Source organism: Trichomycterus rosablanca, chromosome 6 (genome assembly GCF_030014385.1).
Source record: "Trichomycterus rosablanca isolate fTriRos1 chromosome 6, fTriRos1.hap1, whole genome shotgun sequence".
In the NCBI taxonomy this organism is placed as follows: Eukaryota; Metazoa; Chordata; class Actinopteri; order Siluriformes; family Trichomycteridae; genus Trichomycterus; species Trichomycterus rosablanca.
The window spans coordinates 14,267,270-14,282,814 of record NC_085993.1 but is presented as its reverse complement, the minus strand read 5'-3'; the positions used below and the strand labels follow the sequence as shown (position 1 = coordinate 14,282,814).

Genomic DNA, 15,545 nt, shown 5'->3' with positions numbered 1-15,545 from the left:
ACATAGTCATGCTGTTATAACACCTGCAGTGAGTGGCTTGGCATTGTCATGTTAAAATAAACATGAATGTCTTTAAAAACCCATAATATGGAAGGCTAAATGCATCTTTTTGGAACTGAGGTTAATATATTAAATAGCTGGGGTGCTCAGGTGGTGCAGCAGTGAAACATGAGTTCAAATCTCATACAGGACAATGATTGATTTATATGAGGGTGGGACTGCTGAAAGGGGAATCTGCATAGCTTCTGTAATTACATCCTCTGCTGGCTGATCGATGGTGTCTGCACAATGAGACTATAATGTGTGTGTATATATAGTGTGACTTGCCGTGCGCGAAACGGATCTCCATATGAACCCACCTCATGCAGGTGACAAAGAGGGGCAGCTACTACACGTGCCGGAGGAAGCATGTGATAGTCACGGCCCTCCGCGTTCAGGAGTGGAAGTCTGCAGCAGTAAGGAAGGTGAAATGTGATTGGGTACTTATAAATGACTAGATTGGGAGATAAATTGGGGGAAATGCATTAAAAAACATACCAAAAACAAAGCTTTTGTTTACCTTACCTTAAAAGATAAAATTTTAAATATTTATCCATAGATACACACAGCTACTCACTTATTTAAAACATTAACATAAATTAATAAGACTAATAATACTTACTGACAGAGATTTATATAGAAATATGCTTTAAAATTGGATTTCTGTTGCCGATTGATGGACTGGCAATCTGACCAGGGTGTGTGTTTTAGGTGGCGCTGGACCCACTGGCAGGCGAGCTCGATTAGGACGAAGTGGTTTGTAAAAATGAATAGATTTTAGGACCCTGGTCTAAGAAATATTTGGAATGTCAAGATTTAATTCTGCTTGTCAGTTGTGCTTGTTTCCATTATAGGTTGAACATTATACCTTAAAATGGTCATTGAGCTGACTGTTTCAGTATTATTGACCAATTAATCTTCACATCTTAACAATTGTCACACATCTGGTTTGTGCTCCAAGGGGAAACTCTCATAAATCACCTCTTGCTTAATTGCTATATGCATATTATTACTTTATATATTGAGTCTATGTTTTATATTATTGTGTTTGAAGTTATTTCAAATGATAGTAAATTTTAATGATATGATATAGCCTGAGGTGTTATGATGCCATCTGATCTATTCATTGGGTAAATTCACTTAATGCTCCAGTAAAATTCAGCCTGCTCCATATGACATGATAAATGAATTCAGTAACTTTATATTTAGGAGGCCCACAGGGGGTCCAAGTTTCCACTAACACTGAGGAGAACTGTAACTTAGGTGTTTTTAATTTGTGCCTTTTTAAAGTGTATTCTTAATATACCCTCATAAAGCAGAAGTCTTTTAAAATACCAATAAGCTCGTTATTTTACCACATCTGTGGGTCTAGTTATGAACCAATCATTTTGTGGTACTTTTACCACAATAATTCCTATTTAATTTAGTAAATCTTCTTCAATATTAACACAAAGCTGTGTACCAGTTCGGCTGAAGGGGGAAGTGCATTCCACCACACACTCCACACTGAGGAATTGAGCAGTCATCTTGATTGCATAATAATGTTCAATCCAGTGTTTAAACTAGTTGATCCATAGTATATAACACTAACCACAGTTCCAATATAAAAACAAAAGCAACTTATCAATCTAAAATAAAAAAAATGTTTTAATTAAGTTAATAATTCATGCACACAATGTGATTTTATACGAATTAGTGAAAGGGTAGAAAAGGCTTTATGAAAAAAGGAAAGACATTTTGTTGTTTAGAAGTGCTAGTGTGATGGGAGTTCCAAACCATATTAAAAAAAAAACTAAGCTGATATAAGGGCTTGAAATGCAACCAAGGCTCTTCATTCTTAAATGAGACCGTTAGTTCAGATATTGCATCAGCACACTCATGTAGCTATGAAAAAGTCTGTGGAATTAATAAAGAAATGTATAAAAAACGTTATTTAAAAAAACTCATTTAGATAAGTGGGTGACTCAATGGTTCACCACCAAGGTAGCCAGAGAAGTAAGTCCACAATATAAAGGAGCAATAATTTAATTAGTTTCAGTTTACTGAATTAACCCACTGAATAAAACCTAAAATGTGTTTTAATAATAATATTAAAATTATTTTTAAACAGTAACTTGATGAGTAACCTAAAAATCGAAAGTTCTGCAAATTAAAGTATAAAAGACGCAGTTAAAAATCTGGAGAAGTTGTTTTTGAAAGTAATTTCAAGATTTAAGATCGGGTACCACAGTAAGATCAAGCTCAGGCTGCCAGTGCATCACAGGGCAGATCAAGATAGTGTACTACAGTAGCACCAGTGAGTAGCTGCCGTTTCTGTCATGAATGTGGCCAAAGTGTGAAACATGACATTAAAATCCTAATAAACAAACAAACAGTAGCACCATTGTAGGATAAACAAAGTGGAGCACCCTTGGAAACATTACGCCATTTGTTACTCTTTAACCATGATCCAAATGTCATATTTTAGTATTAATATTTTGAATTGTGTATGTTTTACTATTCAAGATTCAAGAGTCAATTTTCAGATTAAATTTTACTTGTAAAGTAAGGCATTTAAGGAGGAAGAGAAGCAAGACAAGTACAAGCAAATAAAAATGTGCAAATATTTCAGATAAGACTTTAAGATAAGGGGTAGCACAGTGGCGCATTGGGTAGCGCTGTTGATTTACTGCAAGATGGGCCTGGGTTTGATTCCCACACTGGACGGCCAGGGTCCTTTCTGTGTGGAGTTTGCATGTTCGTCCTATGTGTGCATGGGTTTCCTCCGGGTGCTCCGGTTTCCTCACACAAGTCCAAAGACATGCAGTCAGAGCTATTTAAAATTGTCCCAAGTGTAAGTGTGTGTATGTATGTGTGTGTGTGTCTGTCCTGTGATGGACTGACGACTGTCTGGGGTGTTTCCCAATGAATCAGACCCACCAGGACCCTGACCAGGATAAATTGGTGGTAAAACAGACAATGAATGAATGGATGAAAGATAACAGAATAAAGGTCTGGTTTTACAAACATTATTTAACAGATGTCACTGAAACACTGAATTGTAGGGACTCTTTTGAAGAAGGTGTAGACACTTAGTGCACAGTTTAATTTTAAAAACAAATGTGTTTAAATGTTTTTTGCTTGTGTATTAGAAGCAGTTTTACTTTAGGAGTAATTTGGAGACCACTTTATTGTCTGTCACTCATGGTTTATCATGTTTATTAGTTTGCTGTACTTCTCTACACTACATGGATTAATCTAATGGTTGAAATGGCTAGTAAATACAATACAATTAATCAACAATGTATAAAATAAAACATTTTTATCATGTCAAATCCAATTGAAATCTAGTTTGTAAAATAATTGAATTTAATCTCTGTAATGTAGAATAAATAAAGAAAAATGTTCAAAATGTAGAATTTGTTTTTATTAAAAATGGTTTTATATTATTTCTAGTTATTAAAGAATTAAATTAAAGAAATTAGGTGTTCCACCAAGTGTAACTGGACAAAAAAGTTTAATGCAGTTTGATGAAGGGAAGTTCTTTCTGGGTTTGATATTTGATTTTTTTTTTTATTGAATATTGACTTTGGAATGTTTAAAGAGTAAAAAATGTTTCCAAGGGTGTCCTACTTTACCCTACAATGGTGCTACTGTAGTGCACTATGCTGACGATAAAGAAAGGAGGGAAAGAAAAAGTACTGCATCTTCAAATATTTTCACTACTTTAGGAATAAATGTTTGTCTGATACACTTTAAAATATTTGTAATGTACAAATGTTAATTAAATGTTGATTATAAATTCATACATTTATACATCATATATTCATATCACATACATTATTTTTATTTATACATCACACATATATTCACAGAAATACATGAATACTTATTTAAATTTCAGTAAATAAGTAGCTTACATATTTGTATTGTAGTACACACATAACTTTGGATGTTTTGTTATATTTATTTAATTCCAGTGAAATATTAAGTGACCAACCTGGTAACTAAATAGCTGTGGGTTTGATGATCAAATTTTGATTCTGTATAGGCAAGTTTTTAAAGGACACTCATGTTTGCTGTGTTTGGTATGTCTTGATTTTTTAAATTAAATGTTGACTTATAAAGTACAGAAAATGTTAAAAGTATCATGCTGTACACTTTGACATTGTGGGTCATGATAAAATGTCACAAAAACAGTTATTGTTACACTTCAGCAATGTTATTTTTTTTTTACTGTGCTGATTATAGTAGTAATAGTTGTTTCTTCATTTACAAAGTGGTGAGCCACTTTCAGTATTACATGCAATCTTTAGGGGGTTATAAGCTTTGGCTGGTGTGTATGTATGCTGTTGTATATGTAAGTTCCTGTGCATGGTGTTAGTATTTTTTTTCTTGCTTTTGATCAGTGTAAGGGAGAAGTTATACTTTAAATAAAAAAAGATATTGGCATTTATTGGGCATTATTCATTCCAAAACTGTGGTCTTATTAATGTGCGTTATACCATTATACCATTTATTATTTTTTATATTTCAGCTACTTTAAAATGATTAAATCCCATACTTTTTAAAAATAATGTATAAATATTTTTAGGATTTTTTTAAACAATTTTCAAATGACTGAAATAAATAAAAATGTTATTTGGAACATACAGTAGCTAAACACTTTTTTATTGTTTTATTAAAGTACAGTCTTTTTGCATGTTTATGGCTATCCAACTGTAGTGTCATATGAAATTGTATAAATTGATCATGTGTGTTATATGAATTTTGGAGGGTAATTAAATTGGTTTTGTTTGTTTTGCTTTAGAATGGGGCTAATTGAGATGTTCAACTTTTCAATAAAGGTATCATGCTAGATATTATGGCATTGAGATTATGGTAAATGTGACAGACAATGTACTATTTAAAAAGTGTCCCACTTTAGCAATACTCACACCCCACTAATGTGGATTATCATGACTATATTAGCAGCAGTAGTAGTAGTAGTAGTAAAACTATGACAAACACACAGTAAACTCACGGGATAAACATTTCTCCTCGCTTTTCTTTTGCACCAGACACAGTAGTAACAGCAGACGAAACAAAACACAGACTGAAGAAAAAAATGAAGGACACAAGGGGGTGGATAAAGTTTGAAAATAAAGGGTGCCAGAGCGCGGACACTTGCGAAAGTAAACACACAACTTTAGGGAATAAAGGCGTGAGCCGCCAATAGAAAGACGCGCGTGCAGGTGATAGCCATTAGCGGCAGGGAGCGAGCGCGAGACTACACAGCAACAGCCTTGTGCTGGTCACGTGCTCACGGGAAGAGCGGCGCGCGCCTCCTGGAGACAGAAGTTGAGCTTTCTATTCGCTCAGCCGTCGCGCGGCTTACCCGCACTGTTGCTAGGCAATACGCTGCACGCCTTTACAGCATGCGTGCTCTGTTCATGTGTATGGAAGAGTTTAGGAATACTAACGAGATGAGCCTCAAGTGACATCAGTGGGCATGAAGTTACGGGTCAGTTTCGTGTCCGCACCCATATGGTGTCTGTTCAGATCGGCGCGCCAGGACAAACGCGCATCCACCTGTCCACCAGTATTCAAAGTTAATGTTTACAGTTACACCATATCTGAGACTACATACAGTTTAAACATTGCTTATGGACGGGTTTTGACATCAGACATAAATCATACACAGACTATAAAAGTTTACTGACCTAATTTACTTTTGCTAAAAATACACAGTGGCCAGACACTTGGCCATGAGCTTGTTGGACCTTTTATTCCAAAGCCATGAGCATTAATACCTTGCATCTTTAACAATCTGGTAAGGTTTTCTCCACAAGATTAAGAAGTGTGTCGGCGAGAATTTGCACCATTTAGTCAAAACAGCATTTATGAGGTCAGACACTTACATAAGACAAGAATTCTAGGCTCGCAATTACTGTTTCAGTTCATCTCAGTGGTGTTTAGCACTGGAGTTGCTCCACACCAGACTTGTCAAACCATATATTGCTGGACCTTGTTTTTGTGTCATACTGGACAAAGACATGGCCTTCCCCAAACTGTTGTCACAAAGTTGAAATTATATAATTTATGCAATATGACTACTCCAGTTAGAAATGACTGTAAATAAAACACCTGAATTCAATTTGGCTAGGGGCTTAATTTTTAATTGATATCCTTTTTAAAATGAGTTATTATTTATTCATGTTCAGTAATTACTTCTTTCCTAACAGGGTTGTGGTGGGTCCAAAAGCATCTGGAAACTTTGGTTGCTAGACAGAGATCAAACCTCAGACAGGGCACTTTTCCATCACAAGGCAGTACACATTTATTTACTCAAATCTACGGGCAATTTAAAAGAGCCAATCCACCTTCATGTTTTAGCAGGTGACACAAAACCAAGGAATTCCACTTGAACACAGGGAGAACATGTGAAACTCACACACAGGGACTGAAGGCAAGAACGGAAGCCAGGCTGTGCAGTACCTGCTGTAACACCATGCTGCGATGATTATTTCTATTGTGTAGCAGCATTCAGATGTAACATACAGAAATGTTTTTGGATTTGTTTTGAACTAATTTCACACAAATTAATGGAACAGTTTTGTCTATTATCTCTTTAATGTACATCATTCATTTCCCTGCTAATCTGAACTAAATTGCCAGTACTTGCTGCTAAAAACACTTTACTTGATTTACTTTAAGATAATACTACCACTATTCTTTACACTCCTTTGTTAGATGTACACCACAAATACCTTTTAGATTCAAGCTGAAATATCCCACTGTAGTTTCCTTAGCCCATGTACCTTTGCCACTCAGTTTCATTTTATCCTGGTCAGGGTCGTGGTGGGTCCACGTTACCTGGAAACACTGGGCTCAAGGCACAAATACTCTGGACAAGGCCATAACCCCCATAGATTACCCCCTTGCCATGCATACATACAAAGTCACCCCACTCCAGAATTAGCCATTCATGTCTGTGTAGACACCTGGCTGGCCGGCTGATAGCACCACTAAGAACTGAACATGGATCTCAGTGGCGGTGGGCTAGAGTAATATAGACCGCTGTTCCACCAGAGAACTTGCCACTCAAGTGAGATTGTCAAATTCTTTTAATTACAGCAATTCCATTGCAATTCTTTCATAGGGTTTTCAGTGTATCACATTGAATATGGTTAATTTATGAACAGTGCCGTCAGTCACAACCAATGATTTTTGCTAATGAAGGTGAAAGTGACACAGCAGTCTTATAATCCATTGAGTAATTTTAAAGGTACAATCGGAGCTAGAATGTGTGGCTGTAGTGTCAGTTTATACTTTTTTTTATTTATTTATTTTTTATTCCCTTTTTCTCCCACTTTAGCGCATCTAATTTCTGCCCGTCAATCATCCTCTCACTAATGCTGGTCCCTGCTCCTGACTGGGGAGGACGAGGCTGCTCCACGCCCCCTCCGACACGTGCACAGCAATTGAACATCTTATCACCTACACCTGACGAGTGCAGTGCAGTACAGCGCTGTGTACGGAGAGCCACACCCCTTACCGCACTCCTTTCCCATCTCCATGCAGACACCACCAACCAGCCAGCAGAGGTCGTAATCGCACTAGTCTAAGAGAGAGTCTCCATCCAGCTTAATCCCGCCCCTATCTGAACAACAGGCCAATCGTTGTTCATGTAGCCACTCAGCCTCAGCTGGCAGGCAGAGCCGGGATTCGATACTTTAGTTATAAATGCTTATTTTACTTATTTTCATTTTGATGTGTTGTAATTAGTCTCTACCATAATAATTGACCTCACATAGATGTATTTATGCTTTTTTAAGTAATAAGAAGTCTTATTTTTATGTTTGTGTTTTAATTGTTACAACATTGGCAGTGTAGCTGTGCATTTGGTATAGTGGGTGCCATACAGCTACAAGATGAGCTCTTGGTTGCCTTGCTCCCAGTGACTGACTGTTAGAAGTTTGACATATTCTTTGATATCCTTTTGGGTTTTCTTCTTGTGCTCATATTTATTCCCACCTCATAAAACTTGCAAAGGTTGGACCGGCCACTTTTAACTGCCCCTAGGTGTGCACAACTGAATGTGTGAGTGTGTGGAGCCCTGCTGTGAAGTTACACCTTAACCAGGATGATGTAATCAGTTAATTGAAAAAAACACATACTTACGTATGTTAAATGTGCGATCTAAAAAATTCCCTGTAAAGCTTTAGCTGGGTGATTACCTTTTGGGGTGACATGGTGCTGTAGCTGGAAAAGTAGGTGTTGCAAAGAAAAATAGTTTCAAAACCCTAGGTTAGAGTCTCATCTCCAGTCACTATCTGTAATAAGATTGGCATGTTTACCCTTGCCTGTGTTTTTTCAGTCCTTTTAAATTTTAATTTCATCTCTCAAAAACATGCTGAACATCATATACTTGGGATTTATGCTTACCTGTGGTAACTGTTTGTAAAGAATATAACAGTGACACTGGAACCATTCCATCCTGACCGGTAAAAGTAAATGCATTGTTTCTCACCACTTTAATTTGGTCAGGGTCAAAATGAGTCTGCTGTCACCTGGAGACACCAGGCGCCAAACATAAATTAAACAGTCAATACACATGCTGACAAATTTTTACAGACAGAGGATGAGAGTAAGAATGGAATTCAAGTCCTTGGGACCTATATTGCTATGCTTCACCTATTTAGCAGCTAAACACTTTTCCAAAGCACTCTTTGTTTTAACAATAATCCTTCATTTTTAGCTGCTTTATATTAAATTTCTAATATTTTATTAAATTAGAGTAATAAATTGGAATTCTAAAGTTATGGCAACATTGTTTCTGGTGTTCTTAGTTTGTTCCTCTCAGGTTCAGTCCCTGTCCTTGGGGAGTTTTGTTTGCATAGGTTTTGTGCAGGTACTCCAGTTTCCTGCCACTTTTCGGAAACATGTACAAACAGGGTTTCACAAACAGAGTTTGTTCTCACTGGCACCAGTAGGGTTGACAACTATCAGAACTGGAAATAAGGAACACCCTGGGCTGGTGGGTTGGCGGAAGGCATAGGGTGGGATGGCGGCTGTTTACCTGGTGTTTACCATTTTTACATAATCCATCTTCACACTGACATGTAGCCCCGGTTCTTTACTGCATTGCTTATAGGGAGACAGTGAGAAAATCTTGGGGGGCGCCCCCATAGCGTCGGCCCTGCTTGTGTTACTTTAGTTTCACCCTAAGCCGGATTCGAATCTATGGCGGAAGAATATGCGCGATGCGTTCTGCCCACTGCGCTACTCAAACAGCGGAGTAATTATTAGGTTGTTATGCTGATATGCCTGTGCACACACGGCGTTACTAAGACTAACAGTGAACACTACTTAAAATAATAATCAAACGCTTTCTAATTCCCACGGTAGCAGCAGTTTCCTTCTGTTTCATACATATCGGCCTGTCTCAGTCTAATGTGCAGCATTTCTTTCCCATTGATAAAAATACGGAACAAAGCGCGTTCGGTATTAGTTCAATACAGAACACGACGTTTAGTTTCCAAATAAGGAACGATTCCGTATTTTACGGGACGGTTGGCAACCCTAGTCCCTGTCCTTGGGGAGTTTTGTTTGTACTCCTAATGTAAGCATAGGTTTTGTGCAGGTATTTCAGTTTCCTGCCACTTTTCAGAAACACGTAGATGGTGAACTGGTTACTCTAATTAACTGATCGAGAGACGGATTTGCGCCCGATCCAGGGTTTGTTCTCGCTGGCACCAGTGTTCATTGGGCGGCAGACTTACTGCAACCCAGATCAGGGTAAAGCACTTGGTGTGAACAGCTAAAGCAGGTCAAACACCAAAGAAGATGTGTTTGTTACTAATCGTAGTGTTTGTGAATCCAAACAGTATTGGACAGTGTTACAGATAAAAAACAGACGGGCGTGATGACTGATTTGGGGCCTACAAACAGGGCGGAAAACAGATCACATTACAGTTTCTATAGATATAATCAATCAGTTTGTGTATTGCGAAGGCAAGCAAAATCGATCAAATTTCTCACGTCCTTATAAGGTATTTGTCTGCTTTTCCTTTTATTACTAGCTTGTTTAATAAAACATGCTCGGGCTCTGCCCGGTCTTATCTCCGACTAGAAACTGGTTGCCAAGGATTGCATCATTCCTTTCATGTGACTCCCTTACGCCCCACATTCTTCCTGCCTGCCTTCTGACTGCATCACAGCTTTTCCTCTCACACAAACCCTTCACACAGACTCAACCATCGACAGCTCGAACCCCGCCCTTTGGACTCACAACCAGCGCCGATTGGATGTCTCTAAGCAAAAGAGATTTGTCCTTGCTTCTCGATTGGACAGTGCGCAATTCTATCCTCGCTATCAACATTAGATTGTGAACGAAGCCCCTCCCCTGAGTTCGGTTGATACGTGCGGAGCTTTATAAGCGGACCGGGAGTTTCCGAACTTCACACTCGGTGACTTCAGCTGAACAATGGTTAACATGAACTATCAGCAATCTCAACAAAAACATATACACAGCCCGAGTCTGAGACAGTCGAGAAAACGGCATAATAAAAGAAAAAGGGTGAGTGTTCTTCTCATGTCATTTTTGAGGTTTGTTACGGGTGTTTTGTTTAGTTTGGAGAAGTTTTAGGGCGCTGTCACTCCGTCTCTGAGCTGGAGTTTTTTTTGAGGATCTGGCAGAAAGCCTGCAGCTGTTTTTGGACCACAGTTGCCCTCCCTAGAGCTCATTAATCTATAGTCCATATCATATTTTCTACTGTCATGACAGAACAGAATGACTTTTCTTCACTTTCTGACTGACTTGTGTTTAGGTTTAACACCAGGCTTGTTTTGTTGTACTTGTCAGTGTTGGCATTTATTCACATAACTGATATTTATCTGGATTTATAAACTAAACATCAGTTTGATGATAATAATCATATAAAATCCTTGTTTTTTATTTCTGATGTAAACTTCACATTTAAAGAAAAGTTTCACTTTAATCACCTGTAGTTGTTTATTTCACTTTTGTCAGTGGAAACTGTGTAGTGTAGGGTATTATTAAATAACCATGTGAGCTATTCAGACCGGCATTAGTGATCAGTGATCAGGACTTTCTCCTTTTGTTTCACATCTCCTGTACTTTGTCTTCATGACGTAATTGGCTGGCTTTCAGATTATTCAACTACAGCACAAAGTCAGAACCTGGTTGTTGCTGCAAAAGTTCTGTATTCCTAATAAAGCTAAGGCTATTCATAAGATCTATCCAGTTAATTCAATTATTGTTATATGTGTTAATGTTAAGAGCTCTTGTCCCTTTTGTTGAGATGCCGAAGAGACCATTATTCCTTTATTATTTAAAAGATCATTTATTTAAACCAATTAAAGCTACACATTTTTGGAAGTTAAAAGATATAATATACTACTATAATAACCAGTCCAATAGACAAATTGAATATATTGTAATTTTTTTTATTCTATGCCAATTCTTTTATTCATAAAGTAAACTTTTTAGGCTCCAGACCAACATTACCCTTGTGGAATTTAATTCTTTAAAACTTATCCAAAATTAAAAAGCATTAGGTTTATAGATAACTTTGATCGTTATTTTAAGAAGGGTTGTGCTTAGTAATAGTATATGGTGTTTTGTATCTTGTTGTGCTATTACTGCACCCTGATTAATACTGTATATACATCTGTATATATCTTTTTGTTCATTGTTAATAATTAAATGTAAAATTCAATAAAAATAGACCCCACAAAGTTTAACCATTTATTGTTTCGCTTACACCTAGTTAATGTTAATTTCTGCTTTACCAAACAATAAATGACAAACATTTTATGTTTTTAAGTGATCACGTGTTATTGTTGTATTATTATTCACTATTATTCACACGTGACTTTTGGTGGATTATTTCTCTTTTAGTTTAGCTGTTCATTCTACACGAACACTAATCTGGGGTTTAACACTAATATAAAACACCATTACAACCGTTGTGTTTGTGTAGATTTCTACTTGGCAATAATCGACTCTTAGTCGAGATAATACGCAAACAGTTATTACATTTCTTACGCATATAATACTGAATACACAAATTTAAGACACATTTCTAAACAATTATTTCTTTTTAACACACAAAGCGATAAATGAGCTGCTACAATTACACTTAATTACTTTTGGTTATATATAGCCTTTCGTCTGTGGACGCCGGAGCGCACTAGAGTACTTACTAGTATGTAGAAACAATACAGCATGGTTACTTCAGTTACGGCAGGTATAACAGCATACTATTCTGTCATACTTCTTAGTAGGGAAGTATGCACCTAATGTAGCGCGAGGTTATTGTCCGCGAGCTCGGACTTTGACAGGGGGCGCCAGCGGCCACAACAATGCGCCTTTGTTTACACAAAACAGTGACCTCATTAAACCGCATCACTGCTAATCAAACATCACTTATTTATATGTACAATTATAGGATAAAATTCTTATTTCTGCGTGTTTATTATTGGATGTTAATGGCAATGTAGTAATAATAATAATAATAATGACAGTAATAATGACAACTACAGCAACAACAACAATAATAAAAGTAATAATAATAATATTTTTAAAATTTTATTTCCTTTGGGATTAATAAAGTATATATGTATCTATCCAATATTAATAATATTAAATATAATATTTTTAATAATATTATTATAAATAATATATTTTATAAACAATGAATCTGGCTGGATATTTTAGTAATTATACTAAATGATAAATGTAACATATTTAACATAAATATTTAACATCTAAAATAATATGATGCATAAAAATAGGCTGTTTTATCTTATGTTTCTTGATGGGAATCTAATTTCAGTAATTCTTTTGTCCCTCTAAAAAACGGCTACACCCCCCCCCCCCCCCCCACGCTGTGAAGAAAGGTTATATTGGCTTTGATAATACATTACATTAACAGTTATTAACCATCATAATATATTCAAGTGCAAATTAACACAATTGAATGTAATTCTTTTTTGCTGCAATAACTGTAACTTGTATTTTTTTTTTTTAGAATTATTGGGACACCATATCACCGACAACACACAACCACACTTGATTAAGAAGAAACGCTTTAAAGGTAAGCACATTTTATATTTGTTTGTTTTTAATTGTGTTTTTTTAATTTATTTATAGTTTGTAAGGTATAAGTGTAGTTGAAGGTTTAGTATTACACTTACAATTTGCTATATTTCTAGCACGTGCATGCACCTGGGTAAAGTTCAGAACAGTGTCTATTGACCTGCTGTGATTTGTGTAGTAAATCTCTCTACAGTCCGGCAATTTTTGATCACCTAAATGTTACATTTTTTTCCACAATCTCCACAATTAACTCCACATAATACCAACTTATTTAGTCTAGGTTCCAATACATTGTTTCGGAAACTTTTGCCACATTAGTAAAAGTAAAAATTTTTGGACAGGTCTGGTGTGCTGGGTGTGGAAGCGTGTCAGGTCGTGTCTGTGCGTAGCAGCTGATTGGTTGAGATGACTGCGGAGTGGATGTACCCCCCCGGCGTGGCGCCGCTGTGTGGTGCAGAGTTGGAGGCGTGGTATGAAGACTTGCAAGATATACTGGGATCCGACGCAGGTGGGGCCAAGCACACACGCCCCCTGCCCTGCACTGAGGTCAGTCACGCTGAAAACAACGTCCGCTCTACTACTGTCTCCGCTATCGAACCTTCAATGTTACGCACTCCCTTCTCCTTTCTGTCTTCTGTAATTGCGTTTGATATTTTTTAACAAACTGCTTTATATAATTTCGATATTTTAAATGAATACGTTTTAATAATTATTCTTTACTTCTTTCTCTTTTACAAATGCAGAAAGAGACAGAGTTTCTGGATGTCCTGGAAAGCTGCTCCCTCACCTGGCTGACGGAGGGGCAGGTGTGGGGGGAGGGGGTGCAGCGCGTGATGGATGAACCTCCACCACCTCCGCTGCTCCTCAGCCAGCCCACGGCCCAGGAGGAGCGACGTGGTGGAGGAGAGGCAGCAAGCTCCAGCCCTGGAGACCTGCTGCCCCCAGAGTTTTTCGAGCTGCTGAGTGAGGGTGGAGTCGGCCTGGTGGAGACAGGGGCAGTTATGGTCACCAGTGGCTACCACCACCATCACCCCCCAAACCCTCCACCTGCCTCCCCGTCAGTCAGCGAGGAAGAGCTGCCAACCGTCCCAGACACGTCGTCGCCTTGCTCCTCGAGCTCCTCATCCTTCTCATCCTCGCAGTCGCCTTCCCTCAACTGCTCGCCTCCTTCCTCCCCACCTCTCTCCCCTCCATCGGCCCCTGTCTCCGCACGTCTGGGCAAGAGGAAGAGAGGGAGTGCTCCCAACTCGCCTTTCTCAGGGAAGAAGAGTAGGAAGGAGCGGGAGCAGGAGAACGAGAGGAAGGTGCAGGAGCTGACTGACCAGAATGAAAGGCTCAAGGCCGAGATCGAGAGGCTCGGTGAGGAGGTCCAGCGGACACGGCGTGCACTTATCGAGAGGCTCGTCAACACTAGGAAGTAAAGGATGCAAGAACAAAGAAAGGTTGCAAAGAAAGGAATTCGAGGAAGGTTCCTGTGGTGACCATGAAATGCACATTTAGAGAGAAGAGAGAAAAAGTCATGTGGAAACTGGGGGAGAGAGGGATTCATTTAGAGTCTTCCCCCAAGAATGATGGAGAGGATGTGTAGTGAGAATGTCAGATTTAGCCTTAAAAAGAGAAACGGACCCCTAATTTACAGTTATTACTGTGTAAAACAGCCTCAATAAAAGGTATCTAATTTAATAGTTACCTACCCAAGTAATTTTGTAAGACTTTGTATTCACATGCTGCTTGTACTCAGATGTATCAGGATGAAAATTAAACCTGGTAATAATACTCTTCTGGGGGGTGTTATGGGCAAATACAAGTACAGTTCACATGAGGTTTTGACCAACCTTTAGAAACAGAGCACATTTTGTCTGCTTTTAAAGAGATTTGCAGAAGTACAAAATGGTTTAAAGGTTTTAAGGATTCTGTGCATTTCATTGTAACCCAGTGTAGAGTAGAGGAAGTTTAACATTATACTGTCTTTGTAATTGTAATGAAAGGGCTTTTGAAACTGTTTTAGCTATGCCGAGTTCACACAGAATTAGCTCAGGACTGTTTTTTAGAACGTTTTGTTACCGTTTTTTTCCTAAACCTCAGCTGAAGCCATGGCCTATAAGCGTGGATGGATAAAGGGGAGAAATGTGGTTGTGATGTAGTCTTTTTGGGCTCGATTCTTTTTCTTATGTATTTTTCAAATAGAATAATTAGTTAACAATGTGCAGTTCATACCACTTTGTGCTTATTTTTCTATGATATCTATCCATTATATAAATCTGCTCATTATATATAATCATATCACACCGTATCACTATTGTACTGTGTAGTAAAAATATACTTGCATGCTGAATTGTATTTGCATAGACTTTGAATTTGTCTTTATCTACATTTATTAATAAAACCTTGAATACAATCAAAATTGTGTGGTTTTTTTAAT

The 15,545-nt window shown here is 37.7% G+C and overlaps 1 protein-coding gene across 1 annotated transcript; it reads left to right on the top strand.

Annotated features, from left to right (window-relative positions):
• The first annotated feature begins 10,473 nt into the window (after positions 1-10,473).
• ddit3 (DNA-damage-inducible transcript 3) lies at positions 10,474-15,527 on the top strand. The gene is made up of 4 exons (XM_062997467.1): positions 10,474-10,579; positions 13,056-13,121; positions 13,465-13,669; positions 13,867-15,527. Exons 3-4 carry the CDS (start codon positions 13,529-13,531, stop codon positions 14,542-14,544), a joined length of 819 nt encoding a protein of 272 aa, XP_062853537.1. The 5' UTR covers positions 10,474-10,579; positions 13,056-13,121; positions 13,465-13,528; the 3' UTR covers positions 14,545-15,527.
• The last annotated feature ends 18 nt before the right edge of the window (positions 15,528-15,545 follow it).